At 47.8% G+C, this 22143-nt stretch overlaps 1 protein-coding gene across 2 annotated transcripts in view; it reads right to left on the bottom strand.

Moving 5' to 3' along the window:
- The window catches only part of LOC136714065 (kazrin), a 302349-nt gene extending 281371 nt beyond the window's left edge, over positions 1 to 20978 (bottom strand). Inside the window, exon 1 of one of the 2 annotated variants that reach the window (XM_066691378.1) lies at positions 20350 to 20978. In XM_066691378.1, coding sequence (XP_066547475.1) covers positions 20350 to 20425 — 76 coding nt within the window. In that variant the 5' untranslated portion in view covers positions 20426 to 20978. The remainder of the gene's footprint in view (positions 1 to 20349) is intronic. The other variant, XM_066691379.1, reaches the window with a different exon arrangement.
- Positions 20979 to 22143: the final 1165 nt, after the last annotated feature.

The following is a 22143-nucleotide window of genomic DNA, read 5'->3' as shown; positions in this document are numbered from 1 at the left end:
TGGTGTAATTCATTCATTCAAGGTCACCCCAAGCACTCGTCATAAAACTACACATCATCACAACATACCCAAAGTATACGTAGCCTTGCCCTGCTATCCAGAGAGATGTGTTTTCAATTTGGTAAAGCAAAGTCATGGTAAACCAGACTTCATTTCCATCTGGTTATACGTGCAGTTATACATCCTTCACTAAGGCAATTGCCCTTCAACCCTACACTGCCTTAATTTTAACGGCTTCCCTTTAAGTGATTAGCTTGCTTTGACCCCAACGCATATAGCACTGATGTAACCGTTCCCACCATATCTCTGCTTCCACTCGAATGAGCCCTGGACAGAATTCAAATTAGCTCCTGGACCGTTTCATTTGCTCCAACTCAAGCATAATATATCACGTACTCGATGCTCTCTGTCCAAACAAAAGTGAAACGTGTATATTTAGTGATAATGTAAGGCATCAGCTAATAAATAAACATGAATAATAACATTCATTCCCTCCACACAAACTCGCATTCCTGGGAGTCTCTGATCTCTGGCCCCGAAAGTGGGCGCTGGTTCTCTCCGGATGCTGCCGCACACACCTGCTTCAAACAGCCCGAACCCAGCGGGGGCCGACTGATCACAGCTGGGGGTTCGTTTAATGACAAACACCGCCAGTCTCGGCCCCCCGGGTTTCAAAATCAAGGCCGGCCGAGGTGACACTGACGGATCGGTCCAATGCGCCACTCCGGCAGCGCACAGCTACAGCCAATACGCTGCCGCAGAGCTGACGCGAGCCCGAGTATGGATCGGCCCTCCCCACGGGGATTATGGGCGGGGGGGTGTGATGGATAAGAGGACAGAGTTCGCCGCCCATGGGAGTCTCAAACCACATTACTGTAATGACTGCCTTAAATAAGTGAGGCCAGGTCTTGACTACAGAAGAGGCTCCCAGAATCCATCTGTGTCACTTCATCTCATTTTCCCCTTTACATCTGCGAATATAGACATAAAGACAGATATTACAGCCTGCCGTTGATGGTGGCAGAGCTGCTAAGGACCAGTGAGTTGTTTCACAAGACTTTACAATTAGTCTCCTCCTTCAGGGATTTATTTATTAATTAATTAGCGAATGAAAGGATTTGAAGACTCACAAGAGGAAAGGTGCTTCACAGCTAAACGACTTCCCACAACACCAGTGCAGTAAATAAAAACCTCTCTCTCTCTCTCTCTCTCTCATTAGAAGACCCAGTTACTCTCAAGGTAAAAAAAGACCTAAGAAATAAAACAACAGACGACGTAGTTTCTTATTAAAAATAGCAGAGGCAAATGTTGCTGACACGTGTGGGTGTTTTTTCTTTCTCTGCCTCATATTGAAAATCAGGCTCTCGCACGACATCTCGCGGATGATGAAAGGGATCGTGGGAGTTTCAGAAGGGAGCGACTGCCGAATGCTTCGCTCTCTCGCCGAAAAACCAAATGCCTGGGCCCAGAGCTACAGTTCCCCGAATTAAGCCAATCCGCACCTCGATTGTGTCAGCAGGCCTGATTTCCACTGATGTCTGCACGGAGACCGCTGCTCTCGTTTCGCTCTGCCCCCCCGAGCCCGAAGTCCCAGCTTAATAAGGTAGAACGCTGTAAAATCTCCCCCCCACAGGCAGCCCCCTCTTAAAACACCGAATACTGACTCGTTTATTAGCCCTCCCTGATCCATTTAGTTCATTATTCCAAAAGTTTTTAACTACCGACTTTGGGGAAAAACACCTGAAGGAGACGATCCTGAAAACAGCGCTTGCACTCCTGAAATTAAAGCTCTTTCTTTGTTCTCCCAAAGTTCTGCCACTGCACTTCGCTCGCAACAGGACAAGATATCACAGGCGTGTTTATTAGGTGTGCTTCACAGAGACTCCCGGATATGGCCGGGGGAATAGGCTGTGAAAAAACGTGCGTACTTCCTTTACCAGGAAGGAGAAAACTCAATCAGCGTAGCAGTTCATAATTCTGCCACATGCTCACCAGAAACGTGCCGAGGCAGAGACAAAAAATAGTTATTTATACTAAGTCCTGTATGCTAAGCTTCACTCCACAATTGTGTGCTTTCTGAAGATCAGTAATTACGTTAGCAGTGATCACATTCATGTCCTCCAGGGAATCGGCAGGCTGTTGTTGAGTGGTCTGTGTGACTTCAGAGGAAGTATTTTTTCGTAGGAATGGTATTTGAGAAAGGAAAAAAGGCAGTGTTTACACTCTCGCTCTCCTGCCCGGCCTCGAGTAAGGAGAGACGGAGTCCAGTTGTGCAAACGTTACTGAGCTTCATCTGCCTTTGCCGAACCCTCCTTAATTACTGCACATCCTATCATGTCCTGACTAGCACTCTTTTCTCGAAGTCTGCCCAGTCGGGGGGGATCAAGTTCACTGCACAAGCGAACGAGGCACGGATTCAGGGAGACCTGCGAGGAACGCAGAGTGTAATTATCTTTGCAGGGTCTGGATGATCTATATATAGAGATTAGGTATTACTATATATTTTCACTGTGAAGCACTTTGCGATTCTTGCTAATGACAAGGAGGAATATTAAAAAAAGGAGTATTATTATTATCACTCGTGAAACCACAGCATTGCCAGCACTGCGTGCATGGCTTTACATGAGCTTTTTCAGCTTCAGCTTCATCTTTTAAAAATTAGCAGCCTTAAAACTATGGCAAAACACCAAACATGAAGCTGAGTATGCACAAACACAGCAGGCAGCTGGACTTTGTGCACAATAGACAGTCTGGTGTAGATGGTTGTGCTGAAGGAACATCCATGGAAAAGCAGACAATCCCAGAACTTGTGAGGTTGTTTGTTTCAATACAGTAGTGCCCCGTATAACAACACTTTATTGTCATATTATTCCATATTTGGGATCTTGTGGCCTTTGATGTAGCTTTGCTGTGCGATTTGCACACTCCTACACAACCCCTTCCTTCCCCCACCTGTGGTAGATCGTCCGCGGCTGCATAATTACTCTGCGAAATAGATCAGCGTCAGTGCGTGAAATGAAATAAACAAATAAATGCCGAATCAGTCATCGCACAAGCAGCACGCTGCGAGTTGAAAGGCAATTCTCTAATTAAGCAATCAGTCCAAGCCCTTTGATGATTAGGAGAATTAAATGCACGGTTTGCAGGGTGGGCATAATTGTGCTTCAGTTACCTCTGAGAGCGAAGAAACACACACACATTTAGTGTACACTGAATCAATGAAATACATTTAACCACATCTTCAAACAATTAGGCAGTGGGGAGGCCAGGGAGGAAATAAGAGGCTGTGAAAAGATGATGAGAACTGAGGGTTTAGAGTTCAGGACCTTGGGGCAACAGTGCCAGTCCCGAGTCCCGTCGCACACACGAGCTACGGCTCCCCAGCATCAACTCACACAAAGTCATGTGACATTGTCAGATCAGTTTCCCTCGCTGGGGTTTCAGAAAGACCAGTCCAGCTCAGATACGGCCACCTTCTCGATTCTGTGTCCAGCCCTACAGCCTCGACTTTACATAGAAGGTGGGGACGCTATTCCCCATGTAGGCAAGTTTCTAAGGAATCTCTCTCTTCGATATACACTCACCTAAAGGATTATTAGGAACACCTGTTCAATTTCTCATTAATGCAATTATCTAACCAACCAATCACATGGCAGTTGCTTCAATGCATTTAGGGGTGTGGTCCTGGTCAAGACAATCTCCTGAACTCCAAACTGAATGTCTGAATGGGAAAGAAAGGTGATTTAAGCAATTTTGAGCGTGGCATGGTTGTTGGTGCCAGACGGGCCGGTCTGAGTATTTCACAATCTGCTCAGTTACTGGGATTTTCACGCACAACCATTTCTAGGGTTTACAAAGAATGGTGTGAAAAGGGAAAAACATCCAGTATGCGGCAGTCCTGTGGGCGAAAATGCCTTGTTGATGCTAGAGGTCAGAGGAGAATGGGCCGACTGATTCAAGCTGATAGAAGAGCAACTTTGACTGAAATAACCACTCGGTACAACCGGGGTATGCAGCAAAGCATTTGTGAAGCCACAACACGTACAACCTTGAGGCGGATGGGCTACAACAGCAGAAGACCCCACCGGGTACCACTCATCTCCACTACAAATAGGAAAAAGAGGCTACAATTTGCACAAGCTCACCAAAATTGGACAGTTGAAGACTGGAAAAATGTTGCCTGGTCTGATGAGTCTCGATTTCTGTTGAGACATTCAGATGGTAGAGTCAGAATTTGGCGTAAACAGAATGAGAACATGGATCCATCATGCCTTGTTACCACTGTGCAGGCTGGTGGTGGTGGTGTAATGGTGTGGGGGATGTTTTCTTGGCACACTTTAGGGCCCTTAGTGCCAATTGGGCATCGTTTAAATGCCACGGCCTACCTGAGCATTGTTTCTGACCATGTCCATCCCTTTATGACCACCATGTACCCATCCTCTGATGGCTACTTCCAGCAGGATAATGCACCATGTCACAAAGGTCGAATCATTTCAAATTGGTTTCTTGAACATGACAATGAGTTCACTGTACTAAACTGGCCCCCACAGTCACCAGATCTCAACCCAATAGAGCATCTTTGGGATGTGGTGGAACGGGAGCTTCGTGCCCTGGATGTGCATCCCACAAATCTCCATCAACTGCAAGATGCTATCCTATCAATATGGGCCAACATTTCTAAAGAATGCTTTCAGCACCTTGTTGAATCAATGCCACGTAGAATTAAGGCAGTTCTGAAGGCGAAAGGGTGTCAAACACAGTATTAGTATGGTGTTCCTAATAATCCGTTAGGTGAGTGTATAAGATGAGGGGAGACGAGACAATGCTGAGCTCAAAGGGGGCAGAAGCAGGATCGCAGGATGAGGGAGAGTGAACCAAGCCCAGAGAAAAGGACTTCACTGTGACTTTGAGTTGCCGAATTCATCTGCAGCTTGTTTCCAATCCAGTCAATCCTAATTAGAAAACCAGAATAAAGATATTTGGAGTGAGAACATCGCTTTCACATCAACGGAGTAGACCTCTCCATTTTACACACACTACTTTCAAGGGGGTAAAAAAGCTTCTCCATCATCCTGAATTAAAACTGGCTGCACTTTAGGGACATTAAACAAATTGGCTGAGATGCCTGTTTTGCTTTTGGGTCAGCCCTGGCCTGCACTGCCCTACAGAAAAATGTCCCCCTTCTGCTATAGGTTCTTGAGCCCCCCGCCTCCACCCCAGCCCATGGCAACAACATCCCATCAATCAGGAGAGAGCTGTTGATTTCCTGTCGGCGATGGAGAGCCCTGCGTCCCTGAGAGGATCTGCGGCCGCCGAGATCCCGTGATGAATGGAGAGGCGGGCGGCCGCTGTCTGACAGCTCCCGACTTCTTCACTTCTTCAGAGCAGAACCCATCTGTAAGTAATGAACACCCCCCACACACCACATCGATGACTTGTTTAATTTATTGTGGGCATTAGGCTGAGCACTGATATATATACTCTGCTGATTCTCTGCAAACTGAAGAAGCCAACCTCGCAGATGGGAGACAGGGCAGAGTTAGTGCTGTAGGGGTTATCTCTGCAATCCACTCGGGCAAAACAGTTCAGACAACTTCAAACCCAGCAAAACAAAACTGGGCAGGATGTGCAGCTCTCGATGTGCGCGATGCTCTGACCACACTGCCCCCCAGTCCGGCAACAAGCTGATTATTAAGAGCCCCTACCAGCACAGCACCAGGTCTGCTGCACACAATCCCCGAATAATGAGGCGCTCCAGCCCTTGGAGGGAGCCGTGGAGCGAGCTTAACAAGGGCAGAATTGAGTTTAAATTAAATCCGGCACGCCGCGTGCACCGGCTGAACGCCTGTGGTCGGCACATTTCAGAGCGGGCCGAGGGCAGGCGGGTAACTAGAGGGTATTTCAGCGCAGAGCAATCAACACACACAGAGCCCCCCCGCCCGCGCCGCTCCTGTAACTGTGCATCAGGTGAAATCTCAGACGGCTCCCCGGTGGGAATCACACACAAGCCATGGCACAATTATCCGTCAGGGCCCGGTCGGCCTGTCACAACGGCCCCACGACTGGCACACACCGATCCAAACGAAGGCCGGAGATCTTATTTTGTGTGAGTGTGTCTTCCTCTGAGAGCGGGTGAATGGGATTGTTTTTCGCTTTTGCACAGCATGACACGGTGAGGGCCACAGTGGGGGGAGGCAATAAAGGAATTAATCACAGCAGAGGAGAGAAGAGGATTTTTGTTTCCATACGGAGGGGTGGAAGAGACAAGGGATACGTGAGAATAATGTGTAGGATTCATCTCAGTTTAATTCTGCAACTGTCACTGCGAATGAGGAAACCAGAAACGAAAGCAGCTGGAAACATTGCTTTTCATTCACACCCACCTGGTAAACATTTTTCTTCTCTGAATCTTTAATCTGCACCGAAAAAACACAATAAATGGGACCAAAAAAAAGAAACCATTCTTCCTCATTATTAAATTGTTCTTAAATATGTGCTTTTGCAGTCTGGAGCCCTTTCAAAATATATTGTTTGTTCAGGTTTACAAGTCAATAAAGAGTTGAATGAATAATAAATAAATGTACAAAGGAATAAATCAGAAAAAGAAACTCTTTGGTGATTTTTCATTGTTCTTGTCAAATGACTTTTCTGTTTTCGCACTGAGCTGCGATTTATTCCCGTAATAACCCTTTAATTCAGGACTCGCCGTGAACCCCCGGCTCAGTCTAGGGGTATAAAAACTGATACGAGGTTTGATAAATAACATGGAAGAATGGGGTGTTTTTAAAAACAGTATATACTGCTATTTTATCCAGGAGAGTGAGAAATAAAAAGCCTAGCAAACACCAACAGTTATTCCCTGCGCTGGAAAAAAAAGAGAAAAATGCACAGAAAATTACACAGCCTCTAATTTCGGCTGCCTCACAGGCGTAGGTAATGATCGGTAGTGATGTGTGTTACTGTATTTCATCTGGCATGAAGAGACGCACAGCCCGCCTCTCGCTGATCGCAGCGGGGCTCGGGAAGGCAGGAAGGTAGCGCACATCATCGCAGAGGTATCCCAAGGCTGCCGTTTCCCCCTCGATATTTTTAGTCTATCTCATCCAATTCAGATGTAAGTGGGTCCACACAGATGCATTATTTAGCACAACATCACAGCGCTGTGCATATGCCTTACTGCCACTAAGTGACTGGCGCCGGGAGCCACCTGTGCGACCTGACCGGTTCCTTTTAATTCCATCTGAAGAGCCATTACAGGCGTTGTCGGCGAATCGCGCTCTCCCTGTAGATGCTGTTGTTCGGCAGGTCGTCGCTTCTCATCACGGCATCCTCAGATGTTTTGCCAGGAATGGGGATTCTGTAACATATATCTGCCAATTTGATCTTTCTTCTTTTCTCCCCCCTTCTATTCTGTTCTGTTCTTTTTCTTCTTTCACGAGAGGCACCCACCAGAGGAAAGCAGAGGAGATAAAAGATCTAATAACATATCTAAATAGGCAATACAATTAAAAATAAGTTTTATGCATGAATGGAGTAGGTCTCATACATTCCTGGTCCTTTGGATAAACATCCTTGGGATAAACTAGACACAATTCAGGTCCCCATCTTTCTAAAAATAATGTGCATATAATATAGTACGGATTTTCCCCTTTCTAACTCACCAGTAGGAGTTAGAGAGAGAGCCCCAGTAAAGCCAGTGACAAGAATGGCATTGTTCGTGATGATACGATCAGAATGGTATTTCAGACTTAGCTGCAATGCAGGAACACAAGCAAGCTACGGGATATGATAAACCCATCATACCAGCCCTGTGCCACACATTTAAAGAGGGTAATGAGGGATAATCTAATGGTGTCCTGCCCCACAGTGGGGGTTTATACATTGGCTGAAGGGTTAAAAGTACTCAGCCTCACAGCCCCATGAGACTCGATGACCTGGGCAGTGAGCAGCAGTTACAACTCAAAGAACAACGTTAGCTGCTGAAAATTCCCCAAAAAGACCCACAATCTTAAGGAAATATAGACATATCAACAGATGACTTCACTGTGTGCCCGGACGATCACCACTACCACGAGAAAGACACTGATCATGGTCTGTTTTGTCAGGTGTGCAGGTGTCTCTGGATCCAGGGCCCAGTTGAGTGACCACATGGTGTGAATGAGAAAAACTAAAGGACAAAGTCTTGAGGCCAATAGAGGCCCAGCCCAAATACAGACGCTGGTCTTGTTTCAGCAGAGCTGGAATCACAGGGAACAGGAGATAAGAACATAAAGTGTCCAGTCGAGAGGAGCCCATTCGCCCCATCGTGCTCGTTTGGTGTCCATTAATAACTAAGTGATCAAGGATCCTATCCAGTCTGTTTTTGAATGTTCCCAAATTGTCTCTTCAGCCACATCGCTGGGGAGTTTGTTCAGATTGTGACGCCTCTCTGTGTGAAGAAGTGTCTCCTGTTTTCTGTCTTGAATGCCTTGAAGCCCAATTTCCATTTGTGTCCCCGGGTGCGTGTGTCCCTGCTGATCTGGAAAAGCTCCTCTGGTTTGATGTGGTCGATGACTTTCATGATTTTGAAGACTTGGATCAAGTCCCCACGTAGTCTCCTCTGTTCCAGGGTGAAAAGGTTCAGGTCCTCAGTCTCTCAGTAGGACTTTCCCTTCAGACCTGGAATAAGTCTGGTTGCTCTCCTCTGAACTGCCTCTAGAGCAGCGATATCTTTCTTGAGATGTTCCTTCTAAGGAGACCAACTGTAAACCAACATCAAGAATATGCGTGCCGCTACTGCAACACCCTATTAAAGACCCACTGATTGACAATATTGGAGTCGAGCCCCTTTTCCTAACAATACGTATTACGTGTCACTGGAATCTTTTTAATTGCTGATGCACAGACTGCAAATTACCATCCAGCATTAAGGGACGTCTCTGGATACTATAACAACAAGAGCAAATTCATATTCCATCTGTTCCTGTCCCTGCGAAGCTTAACGTAGCTCTCGAAAGATGCACTTAATCCCTGTCCCGGCAGGAACAGCACAACATAACTAAACAGCCACCGGGTCATGTGAGACCTATACATCACCCCGTGCAACTACAGTCCCGGGCACGCTCTGAGAGGGAGGCGTGGCTCCAGGGTGGGTGAAGCACTGGAGTTGTGTGTGCGGATTTCTCCTGGCCGACCTTCATGTGCGTCCTATGAGAGGAGCAGAGCTAATGTAATATTGACTTTTATATTAGAGGAGTGTCTCTGAGGGACAGTGGGCCGACACACAAGGCTGCCTCCATTCCTCCCACATTCGTTCGAGCTCGTTGGCCGACAGCATTTACGAGCCTGGAGGTTAGTGGCCCTCCTTTCTATTTCGACATCTCAATTTATCTCAGCAGTGTTTATCTCCTCTCCGGTTATTTAATTGTCTCCCATTTAGTGTGTCGGCCTAATTATTACTTTTTCAAGGGGGTGGGGGATGAGATATCTATCTGAGTTTATTTTCCGATCTTGAGTTTTCTTTGAGGAAAGAGGAAAACAAACAGGACCTAAACTGTTGATCTCTAATCAAGACTCAGACTGACTCAGATTCCCAGGTACCCATGGTCTCTAGCCCCTAGTGTCCTGCTATGCTGATCTACATGCTCGTTTTATGGGACACCCGTGCGCCACGTCTCCTCAGGCCATCATTAGCTGCCGTAATCGCCCGGAGACAGAGGATGTAACTCCAGAGAGAGAGGCACGTCTCATGAAACCAGGCCACTCTCAACACAAACAGAGCACTCCCTCACCCTTTCTCCCCTGGAGCTTTTCAAACATCATTCATTCCCTTTCTACAGTAATACCCCGGTTAAAACAGATGCCACATCAGAAACCTCATTACCAGAGGTAGAAATAACACAAAGGCACAGGGGTGTGATCTGGGACTGCACAGTAGCTGCAATCGCTTTGTCTGCTTGGAAGGAGAGTCTTCTCCTCTGACCTGAGCGATGGATTTACAGCGCAGCTTTTGCCCAGTATGGCCTCTAGCATTAGGTGGTCGTTTGGATGACATAGCAAGGGCAATACAATTGTTACAACACCACCAAAAGAACACACATGTTCCACTCAGAGGATCCTGGGTAATGGCAAAGCGGGAGAAGGTGAAAGTGAATCTCTCCATTGGTTCTGACAGTGTAAACAGACCCCACTCCAGTGCGTTTCAGGGCGAGTGGATCCTTCAAATTCTGTTTTAAATTGCTTCGCATTACTCACTTATTTTTTATAAAACAAAAACACCAACGGAAACATCTGCATCTGATTCCTTAAAATGCAGTTTTGTTCACCGAGTGTTTGTTAACCGAGGCATTACTGTATATGAGTCTAGGGCTGGGTTTCTCCACAAGGGGTTCGATTATTCTCCTTCAAATCTGCAAGCTGGAACACAATAGTTTGTAAAAGCAACACTGATGTCTACTAGAATTTATTTGTTAATTCGACATTAGAGGGTGATTTAAAAACCGTATCTTCTTGTGTTTTTCTGAACGTTACGGTCAAAGTCTGAACTTGCAGAAGCAGTGAGGGACAATGCAGGACGGGAGATGAGAAAGACAAACACTGTTCTTCAGTTTAGGCCTCTAATGTTCTGGAACTGTAGATTGATTTTGGGAGGCGAAGATGAAGAAAAGTGAAAACAATTTGCACTGGAGCGTCAAGTTGAAAATCAATCTGTTAATTCCCCCCAACGTGAGCTGCATTCTGCTGCGGTTATAGCCATTGCCTAACCAGTTATTGAGTCTAAGGGGGTTATGGCTTGGGTATGGCTTTCTTTAATAAATACAGGAAATATGTATACAAATATTGTGCTATTTGTTCACCCTTTTGTCTATTGTTCTGATAACATTCAGTGTCACATGCAGGAAGTTCTGCAGGGGCAAATACTTTTTCACTTTTTTTAAATTTATTTAAACAGAAATAGTACAGATGTGACACATAAAGGCACATGTTGTATCTGGCTTTAAAGCATTCATTCTCCAAATGCCAATAACTAATATTTCTAAATACTAAATATTACAATGCCTTCCTGGGGGGCCAAAACAGGCAATGCATTACAAAACAAAAATCCAAAATCTAACTATTAAATAGACTGTGTCACTGTCCTCTGCCAATACTCCCATTTCTATTCCCAATGTAAGTACCACAGTTTAGACGCACAATTTGCAATCATATCCCAATGCCCGTTCTCCTGGAAGGATGAACACGCTGCCTCTTCTCTGCCTCTCTCTAAAATTACGGCAAAGCAGATCAACACATAGAGTCCGATACCCCCGTACTATATTAAGCTGCATCCTGAAGCAGAACTGCGAAATTCGCCCCATTTACCAATCCACTTCCCTGACTCTCACACTGTGTTTACACTAAATCAATCTCTTCTCTTCTGACGCACAATATGATTGAAGGCGTCCTCAGAGAGCGCACTCCGCAGGTTCCTGGGCTCACGGAGTGGAGAGGAACTCACAGAGGAAAGGCTGGGCTTACAGCGGCTTCAATGACCTCCCAGTCAAACGTGTGCGGGCAGGCGACATGCACAGACACGCACACGGGCAGGAGACGCACATGGACACACACACGGGCAGGGGACACGCACACAGGCAGGAGACACGCACGGACACGCACATCGACAGTTTGGAGCAGAGTATCTTGCCTCCCTTCATCGCAGCCGATCGGTTCAGAAAGAACCAGTTTTGTGCAAGATTTACCCCACTTGTTAAGGACATAATTAAAAGAATAAATACATTAAATAGATAAGTCCAATATCTGGGTGCCACGTCTACTATAAACATTAGTTGTGCTGCTGCTTTAAAGTTTCGGTGCTTTGCAGAGGAGAAATCCATATCTGAACAGGGAACGAACGTGACACAACGGGGCGCAGATATAATTATCACATTTGAGATTCTCTTGGCCTATTCTGCCGGCACACAAAGGCTAATGTATGTCGGCTTAAGCGCTGAAGGAAAAGCTGTGCTTCTCGGTTTCAATGTTGACAAAATAGTGAGAGGATTTCGGCAGATAAAGAGGTCTTAAACAGAACATGGGTGTCTTAGATAATAAGCCACCCCGGAGCCAGAGCAATGAAGCGACTGCAGTCAGGGATTACTCCCCCCCGACCTGCTCTGTCACCTGCTTTCAAAAAACAGAAAGAATCTGTTCCTATACACACACACACAAGAACCTCTCTACCTCCGAATATGTACATTTGACAGCAGCAGCTCTGAGAACGAACGATGTCGAGATCAAAGCAATTCCTTTCACAAATAAAGAGGTGACAAGAAAAAACTCCCGAGCTCGCAGATTCAGCCCGAGTAAGCAGAACAGAAATGAAAGTAGCCTTATTGCCTCCAACGCATGCTCCGCTTCATAAGCTGCTCTGCACCCAGTCGCTGGAGGAAGAAAAACGCTTGCGATGCAGCAGAAAATGACGAATAGTCCTCTCCTGCATTGAGCTGTTAAAAAAAGAAAATAAATCATCAGGCGAGTCCAGCACAAACCGGAGTCTGAGGCCGCAGGGTTAGGGGTTGATCGGACCTTCAGCACCATCCTCATCAGAGTCGCTTGAGCAGCCTGGTCTCTGAGGTCTCCAGCTCCATTCACTGAGGGGTCTGGGGGTCTTCTGGGCAATTAACATTGTCCATCTCATACTCAGTTTCCCCAATCGAGTCAATGTTTGTGCCACGTTCCTCGTTTTAATTAGATAATTAGACCAATTAAATATCCCGGGGGCCGGGGAGGAACCCAGGCTAAGAGCCCAAACCACTGAGGCTTCGCAGGAACTGACCCCGAGACCCCCTTCTGTATAATTGACACCGTCGTTCTCACGAGGACCTCCTTCAGATCGGAGTGACGAAAGAGAAAGTAATTAATTCAATTCATTGACAAACTCGGGAAGAATGAAAAGTAGACACGTCAGAGCCCCCCAAGAATTATATTTATGGAAAGCCAGGCCGGGTACGAGTACAAATTAATCTGGGAAGGGGGAATCTTTGGTCGGCTGCTGTCGGTTTCACGATTCAAGCAACAACTGAATCGAAAACAAGGGAATGATTCCACCAGCAGGACACGTGTGTGTGTGTGTGTGTGTGTGTGTGTGTGTGTGTAAAAACACCCTGTGGAGAAGGTCAGGTGCTGAGTGGTCATGTGGGTTAGGTACACTTGAGGGCCCTTCCCCATCTCCACTTAAACTCTGTCAGAAACACAAGCAGGAGCAGCTGGCAGGGTGGAGACAGAGAGAGAGAGAGAGAGAGAGAGAGAGAGAGAGAGAGAGAGGGTAGTGCAAGACCCCCAAAGGAGAAGCGTCACGTGAGCTGCACAAATCCCAAACTGATACTTGGATCCTTCAAGAAAACCATATAGCTGTGCATCTGAAGTAGTCCTGACATGTGCAGCCAGACACTGTCTCCTGCTCAATGACTTGAACAATATTCAATCTTACCGGGGGATAATGGAAACACAGGGCACTGAGCACTTCACCGCTTTAATCAAGGGGCTCCAGAGAGACCGCAGACTACGGCCTACAGTCTGCAGGGCTGGGCTAAATCTGCAGCTCTAACCCGGATTCGCTGAGGGGCAGCAGGCAGTTATCCAGGTTCTGACAGGGTTGGGGGGGCTTGCAATAGGCCAGGGTCTCCCAGACGTCCTACACAACAGCCTGTCAGCCCTGCGGAGCGATCGGATGCTGCAGAAACAATCATACATACACAAAACAATATGGAAATCAAGATGGAGGACGCACAAAGCCACCAAAACAAATACAAAATGACCATCAAGTACAGGGTTGGAAGAGTGATCATCTCACACAGATACTTCTAGGCCAGGACACAACTGCACGTGATCCAGAGAGACAAACGGAGACCCTCTGCACAGACGAGGGTCCGCCACACGTACAGGTTTGACGTGTTCTGCACAAGGTCATCTCACAACCCCTCGATCTCCGCATTAACCTTCAATGTGCTGCAGACGTGATGTGAGTCACGGCACGGGTCTGGACTTCTCTCGACTCAATCAGTGCGTTCCCCTCCGAGTCCCTCGTGCGTCTCCGCAGCGTCCTGCGGCCCCAGCAGGCTCAGTGTGCGTCTCCGATGCGATCCCCCCGCTGGCTGGGGTGCAACCGACCTCCTTTAAGAGCACAAAGCGTAAACCGAAACATCAGGAAACTGAAGAGAAGTGTGTCATGTGTGCAAACAGAGAACTACCACCAAAGAAAAGCCTGTTTGGCTCGTACTGCAGGTTTACACAGTCCCGGCACAGTTTCATCAAGTGCCCTCCACACTCCCACTTATTGAAACGCAGTGCCGGGGCAGCGGTGCGAGACCGCGTCACCAGGGACCCCGTCCAGGCCGCTGTGCAGAAGGGCCTCTCGAACACGTTTCCCTCCCACTTATTCATTAGTTTCCTGCAGGAGTCATAAGAAAGATCAGACGATTCTGTTATTAGTCTTACGCCTGAGAAAGACTAGGCTCTAACAGGTTTATTAGGGAATTAATTTCTTGCAAATTGATTATTACTGCCAACGATAGGATCTTGTTGCCAGCCTCTTGTCACCATTTAGCGAAGGACCTGAAGTGTTTTCAGAAACCTGGAAAGAAACATCCTTTATATTCTGTATTAAATATTTGATTTGGTGTAGACAGACATCAATATTAAACATACATTAAGATCATCCATTAAAATATGACCCTAGTTTTATGTTTTTGAAGACTACAGTGTCAAGGCTATTTCAACAGACCACTCAAGCCTCCACTGCACTCCTGTACCGAACGAGAGGAAGCAACGTCGCAATGTTATGTTTATAGACGGCCCATTCATTTGGGAGACGCAGTCGGAATAACAACTGCAGAATACGGCGATGCGTTCATGCCTGCCTAACGGTGGAGTTAATGACTACCCATCATTTTGTTTCTGAAAACGTACAGAACAAGATCTATATTTAAAACGCCCCAAAACAAAAAACAAACTGATGCATCCCTAGAAGAGGAGCAAACTAGTAGGAACTGTGCGCATTGCATCTGGCATATCGGACGTCCCGAACAGGTTTTGGGACGAGTACCGTACGCAAGAATCATTGCATTGCTTCCTTCGGTATCTGACCTATTGTTAATAACTGCTGCAAACCTCAGGATGAAACAGAAGAGGAATATCAAAAACTCAAAGGAATTTTCCCCAGAGACGTTCGCATGAAAAGAGAATTCTTTCATTAGGAGATCCGCCTCCGGGGCGTACACTATATGTTGTTTGATATTAATAAAAAAGGCAGCTTGTTATCCAATCTCCTTGACTGCAGTGCTGTGAATGGCTCTGGGTGACACGGAGAACACGTTCCCCTCTGACAGGCATCTGAGAGCAGGCGGATCTCCTCTGCCTGAACCGGGGGGACCAGGCTCGGGCTGCGGAGGAGCCGGTGTCTCTCGCCAGGAGCCGGGACTGCCTTGGGTGTACGTGTCGAATCTGGCACCCGTTCATGGCCAAAGGCACGGGAGAGTCAGACGGGGAATCGGAGCGTGGCACGCAGCCGATCGGTGTCCAGATTGGTGGGAATCGAGGAGACAAAGGAGAGAGACGTGCGACCGGAGAGTGAGAGACAAGAGACACCGGGTCTCTTTCCATCTGGAGATGAAAACTCAACTCATCTCCGTCTGTTAAAGAAGGGGTTATAATATCAGTGCCCGAGGGGTGATTTTTAAGCCATTTTGCTTGGTTAAGCAGCAGGAAAGACTGAGCTGTATCGCTCGTCCTGGGGATAGTTTTACTTGCTGTTACTTGAATTAACTCTAGCATGGGGGCAATATGTTAGTGTTGCCCCACGTGGCGCATCCCTGACATCTCCCCTCTACACTTCCTGGCAATGACCGCAGAGTTTCTGTTTGTCTCTGGTTTAGCCATGCACCTTTATGTTGTAAAGTCATATCGACAAAACCTCCACCAGACTCCCACAGAGCCTCTGGATTCAGGTGAACCGCCCAACACACGCACTCCTTCCATTAAAACCTCCACATGATCCGACGTGCGACGCAGCCTCTTTTCCTTTCCTTCAGACACGGGAAGGAGGCTAATGGCTTTCGACAAGTGAAGAGACTGCGTGAGCCAGACTAGCCAGAGTGCACAATGCGTGCGTCTTTGTTGGGAGTGTGCAATTAGGAGCTGCGAAGCTGATATAAATACACTCAGAGAGGTTGTGAAGAAGGGCCCTCAAAACAATCTGAAAAAGGAAGCAGGGGAGAGAAGATGAGAGGAGCAGGAGTAAGAGAGGATGAAAAAACATGGGGGGGACAAGTAAGGAGAGGACGGAAGAGAAGCACAAACGAGGGAGAGATGATAGAGAAGATCAAGAGGAGAGGAAAGGAGAGGAGAGTAGCACAAATGGAGAGGAGAGGACAGGAGAGGTGAGGAGCACAAACAAGGGAGAGAGGAGAGGAGAGGAGCACAAACGAGGGAGAGAGAAGAGGAGAGGAGCACAAACGAGGGAGGGAGGAGGGTGAGAGGAGAGGAGAGGAGAGGAGCACAAACGAGGGAGAGAGAAGAGGAGAGGAATTCGCCCACACTCCTGAGAGATACAGGAGTGTCAATCCCAGACCTGTGCTGAGATCCTCATTCTGAATTGGTGTGTTTTTTATGTGCGGCATAAAACCTTAATGACTCGTGTGGGGGGATTGTATTTCAAGGACGAGGCTCTGCTGCCTTTCATCGCTTCAGAGCACGAAGCACTGCTATAGCGGCTGCAAATCCATAACTATACATCTGAGGCCGTGACGGAAATTGTTCCTCTCCTGCCGGGGTCCCTGACACCCCCGCTCCTTCTCACGATCACTGGGACGAGGGAGGTACGATCACTTACTGCGATAAAGAGGCAGACAAGCCTCCTTGCCTCGGCCACATTCCCACAGCAATGAGATCTTAGCGAGGCCTGTAAGGACGACACATCAGGCCAGCGTCAACCCGCACAGCGCACCCGAGGTGATTTCGGTGATGGATGGCCGTGGCAGCGATCGTCCCTTCCTCTGAACGCAGCGATCGAGGGAGGAAAGCCGGACGATGTTTGAGCAATAAAACACAAGCAGAGGGAGAACTAGGTCTCTGCTCCAGACTTCAGTTAATATAGAGTCCGAATACCATTGGGCGCTGAGTCTTACGGTTAATTATATTGGCTATATTGGATCTCACAAGATGCGCAACACTGTTCCTGCTCTGTAGAAGTTGTCAATACAGTCTGTGATGTCACATATACTTCAAAAAAGATCATCCCTACCAACAACATCTCGTAAACACAGAGCCCTCAGCATCATCACTACTTCACTACTCTATACAAATATAAAAATATATCACTTATTTAATATATATATATATATATATATATACACACACAAACCCCTATGATGTTGAAATGAAACATATAAAAAAAATTTAACCTCATTGTTTAATATTTCATGCAAACTCGTAATCTATTGTACAAACAAGATATACCAGGGGATTTGTCCTGTTTCTTCTCCTTCTTTTTAATCACAACTTTGCCTGATGAACAAATCATTTCATATCTCCTCTGTTAACATACAAAATTTAAAGTGCCAACGAGATCCTGACAACACGCGCTCGAGTCCAACTCAATCTGACGGCGTGAGAGGACTCCCGAGACTTCAACACGCAGCGCCAAAGTGGGGCTGACATCCCACCCCCCCGCAGCGCGTATGACAGTTTGCAAGTTCACAAATGGCAGGCGGTCTCTTGTCTTGGATTCCTCCGGCCCGGTACTGAACGCCGCTCACCGTTCTCAGGCAGTGCCCGCCCTTACCGATGCACTTCAGATACAGGGAGTAGAGAGAGGTTTCAGGTCTGTACATTACATAATGGGAAGAGTGTCTTTTCAACTAGGCTGTACACACAGTGAGAAATGCCTCCTCTTCCCCTCTCTGCATCACATCTCAGCTCGTTATCAATCACACAGGCACGGGGTTAACTTCTACCCACAAATAGCTCGTCCGCTCGAACGTCACGCGTCGGGTTGAGGATGTGTGGGTTAATGAGACGTGGCAAGACAATTTGTCGAAATCAGCAGCGCAGCCAGCGAAACTCACAACAAGCTCGTAGTGCGGGCTTCTGTATGTGTTGCCGTTCTCTTCTTGGCCACCGCCGTGGAGGTTTGAACACGTGAGCGCAGGGTCGAACTCAACCAGAGAACAGCCACCGCAGGACGCGTGTTATTTCCTCAGTACTGGAGCGTCCTGGTATTTAAAAGGAGCTCCCGCACATAGCACAATCGTTAAGGATATCGTCAATGAATTCCCCCTGCAGCTGAACACAGTCCTCCTGTAGGAATCAGCCGAGCCTGGCATATCGACTGGCACGGCGACGGATGCGGCTGTGTTTGAGTCTGCTCTTTTTGTGCTTTGTGTTGTGCCACACGTCCTTGTGTCAACGCTGCTCATATTGACATGCTAGTCCCCTGTGGTCAACATATCTGGGAAGCCTTTTGTTTGCAGTGATTGTCAGTGATTTATAGATTGGCATATGACCCTTCAGAAGAGATGACGCTACAAACGCAAATATATACAGATACACAAAACTCTCAGCCCCACACAGCCACTACACCCCCCCACGCTCGAGCCACACCGCACCACGGAGGCGCTCCTGCTTCGAGCCGCTCGCTTGTTTAACGAAGACACCTGCTCCCCCACGCTCAAATGGAGGGAGCTGCTTCTCGGCGATCTGCAACTGATTATTCGATGTTTTTTGGCAAATTAGTCATGGCAGCTGCAGCTGATTTCTATTATAGTTTCTCATTAAACAAGCAATTTGAGCTGTGCTTGAAGAACGGTCCCGTTTCGACCGGCACAAGTTATTGTGTTATTAAAAGAGAAACACTGTGGGATAACCTGGGTAACTCGCACGCCACAGGAATCCTCTGATTTATTATCCAATCCGAAGAGAGCCATAAGTCTCCACACGTCTCCCTGTGTGCCTTGGATCGGATTTCTTTTCAATTTACGGATATCCTACCTTAGGTTTTACTACATGCCTACTACTCTACCAAGGAACGTGCTTTGTCGTGTCAAAAGCCGAAAAGGTTCTGTCCAGGAAAAAACAGAGCAAAACGAAGCACAGATCCACGCGTTCTCCCCCAGCGCTGCAACTCAACTGCCCTTAAAAGCGGTACATTTCTCCATTGGATTAATTCCATCATCGCTTCTCTCCCTGTTCGGCGCATAGCAGGATATCTGAGGCAGTCCAGAGAAATCAGACAAAAGGATAGAGCAAAATACACTTCAGAAATGTGAAATGCATGTCTCTAGCACCACTGAGGGGATTAGCAACACACTCAGGATATAAGCGCTTGGAATTCAAGCAACACAATCACATAACCCCAATTTCAACACTGTGATATGCTTTAATGGCTCCTCTGTACTGATTTATGTCGACTTACAGCAGCTTAACGAGTACATTAAAACTACGGAATAGATTTACATAGGAAATGCTGTTTTTTTTATATCTGGTACATTAAAGACAATTACAGCACTTGGCCACTGAGTGGTGCTGCACTGCACTTTAAAAAGCCCAGAGCTGCAATTTACTCCACAATTGCAAAGCATGAAACAAGACAGTAAATGGACACCGGTGCATGCCAGTCTCTTCTACAGCACAAAAAGGAACTAAAACACATTAGCACTAGGATGTTTAGGTATCTCTTTCACATAAACCAGTCAAACCGGTTACACAGAGCCGAAGCTGCCCGCACAGCACGGAGAGCTGACCTCTGCTGCCGATTAGGAAACCCCCTGTATCATAAAACACACTCTCTCCTTACAATGCTGTCCACGAACACTATTCCACGATGTCCTATATACTGTGGGGAATAAAAGGATCTCCTGTCACTGGAAATTATTTAATCGCTTTCGTGTCGGATTGACTGAATCTGCTCTGAAAACAGTTCAGGGCAGTGAACACAGGAGCCCCTGGCAGGCTAGAGGCGATCACACGCCTGCCCCAGAGCAAGACTAACAGAAACACAACCACACAACTTTCACCATCATCTCGACATATTCATCAGATCAGAACACCTTCCCTGCGTCTGGCAGCCGAGGGGTTCCCAGCGGTACCAGCCCACCTCATCCTACACTATTCCTCTCAGCCACAGAGACATTTCCCACCTAAAAGGCTTCCTAAACTTAAAGCCTACTTCTCTTGATGTGGCTAAGGGGTTCCTTCCTCAAGATTTCAGCCCCATAGGTAACATTCAAAGAGTACTGAAAATATATCTTCATACGCACGACTTAAAAGATCAGCCCCTACACACATGACAAAAAGCAGAGGGACAAAAGGGTTTAAAATAGGTTGCCCCACACTCACCGGCTTGCATGAGCTGCCCCTGGCGGCCAAACACTTGTGAGAAGGTGGCTGGGCTGCAGGTCAGGGTGTTCTCCATGGTGCTCGTGGGACCCACAGATATGGACAGGTCAGAGCCACTACCGGAAAAAAACAAACGCCAGGCGAAGCTCGTCAGCAGCCGGAAAGGCAGGGAGAGCAGGAGACGGGGCTGCGGTCCCTGGGCTCCAGTCCCTCGTTGGCAAAGGGTGTCACCCCTGCAGACTGTGGCTGAACTAAGCTGTGCCGTAGCCCATAGCTGCCTGTGCCGCTCAGCCAGGCTCACACTTCCCTCTGCTGCTGCTGATGCTGCTGCCAGGAAAAGAAAAATATATAAATCCGTGTGGAGAAGCGGGGAGCTGAGGACAGATCTGCACAGTCCTGCTCTCCGTTGCGCTGGAAAAATGCAAACGAGCAAGAGAGAGAGCGAGAGAGAGAGGGAGTGTGTGTGTGTGTGTGTGTGAGAGAGAGAGAGAAGTGTGCCTGTGTGAGATTGTGTGGAAGCTGCAACTCCACTCCGGTGTCACTGCCGCTGCCACTAGCGCTCCGTCTCCGCTCGCCAGACAACCTCTAACACAGCTGTAACGGGAGGGAGGCTGGCAGGGCTCTGGCAGGTGAGAGGCACAGCTGATGCCAGGACAATCAGTGAGCAAACCCTCCCTGCTCTCCTCCTCCTCTCTGCCGGATAATAGCGATGCCGTTATCTCAATGGGCCGGTGCTCTGATCTGTGCAGCGTGCCTGCCTCTCACCGCCCCCCCCTCCGCTCCTTCCCCTCTCCTCCCCTCTCTCCCTCCCTCCTCCTCTCTCCCCCTCTCGCTCACAGTGGTTTTAGCAGTAACTGGCTGCCTCTCCCCCCGCACTCACACTGCAAAGGAGCCAGCTCGAGTTGCAGGGCATCGCTCTCCCGAACTCTCTCTCTGTGCTCCTCCAGAGCGAGGGAGAGGGAGCGGCCGAGGTGAGGGGGCAGTGTTGCCTTACGCAAGTAGAGATGGTTTTTAATTGCTGGCAGCACAGGGGCTGGTCTCTAGCACAAGAAACCCAGCTAGTGAACTCTGTGTCCCCGGCTCCATCTCTCCCTGATCTCTGTCTGTGTCTTTGCTCCTCTCTCTTTAACCTTTAGAGTAAAACCCTTTAGTGAAGGTGTGTCAGGTCCCTACAAGAAATGTACACACACCTGGCCTTCTCTCTGCTCAATAAGAACAGGATGTTGTGCCGATTCTGGAAGGGTCGGCAAGCCTGGGGTGCCTAAATCTGTGTGATGCACCGCACAGCCCAGCCACTGTACTATAGTCACACTAGCTATTAAACACATACACATGCACTGCGTCAAACAGGTACACCTGAGCCGAAACATGTACTCACTCCACACTGCACTCGGGTCAAGAAGTCCCTTTCACAGTGGTGTTCGTGATCGCGAAAACCCTGCGTGCGGCTCGATCATGCGATACTGCACGGATGTGGTGTGAGAGATTGTTTTCCACACAGCTTTGGTCCATGTTGGTGCCGCACGCCAAGAGTGTGGATTCTGAGACGACTGACATTCATATTTAAAGAAATGAGGAGGGAGGCTGCATTAAAGTGCATCGCCAGCCAACGCAGCAACATCCTGGACATCGAACAGCGAAACAGATCTGCAGGCGGGGGGATGAGAGTGTGGTCTGAGAGGGAACACACACGCACACACACACACACACACACACACACCAAAACAGGCAAAACAAGCACTGGCAGGGCAATAGCAAGGGAACACTGCCAACAGCCAGCCAGCACCCTGCAGA

Source organism: Amia ocellicauda, chromosome 18 (genome assembly GCF_036373705.1).
Source record: "Amia ocellicauda isolate fAmiCal2 chromosome 18, fAmiCal2.hap1, whole genome shotgun sequence".
Classification (NCBI taxonomy): Eukaryota; Metazoa; Chordata; class Actinopteri; order Amiiformes; family Amiidae; genus Amia; species Amia ocellicauda.
Note: the sequence above shows the minus strand (reverse complement) of the source record. Positions and strands in the feature narration are given on the sequence as shown.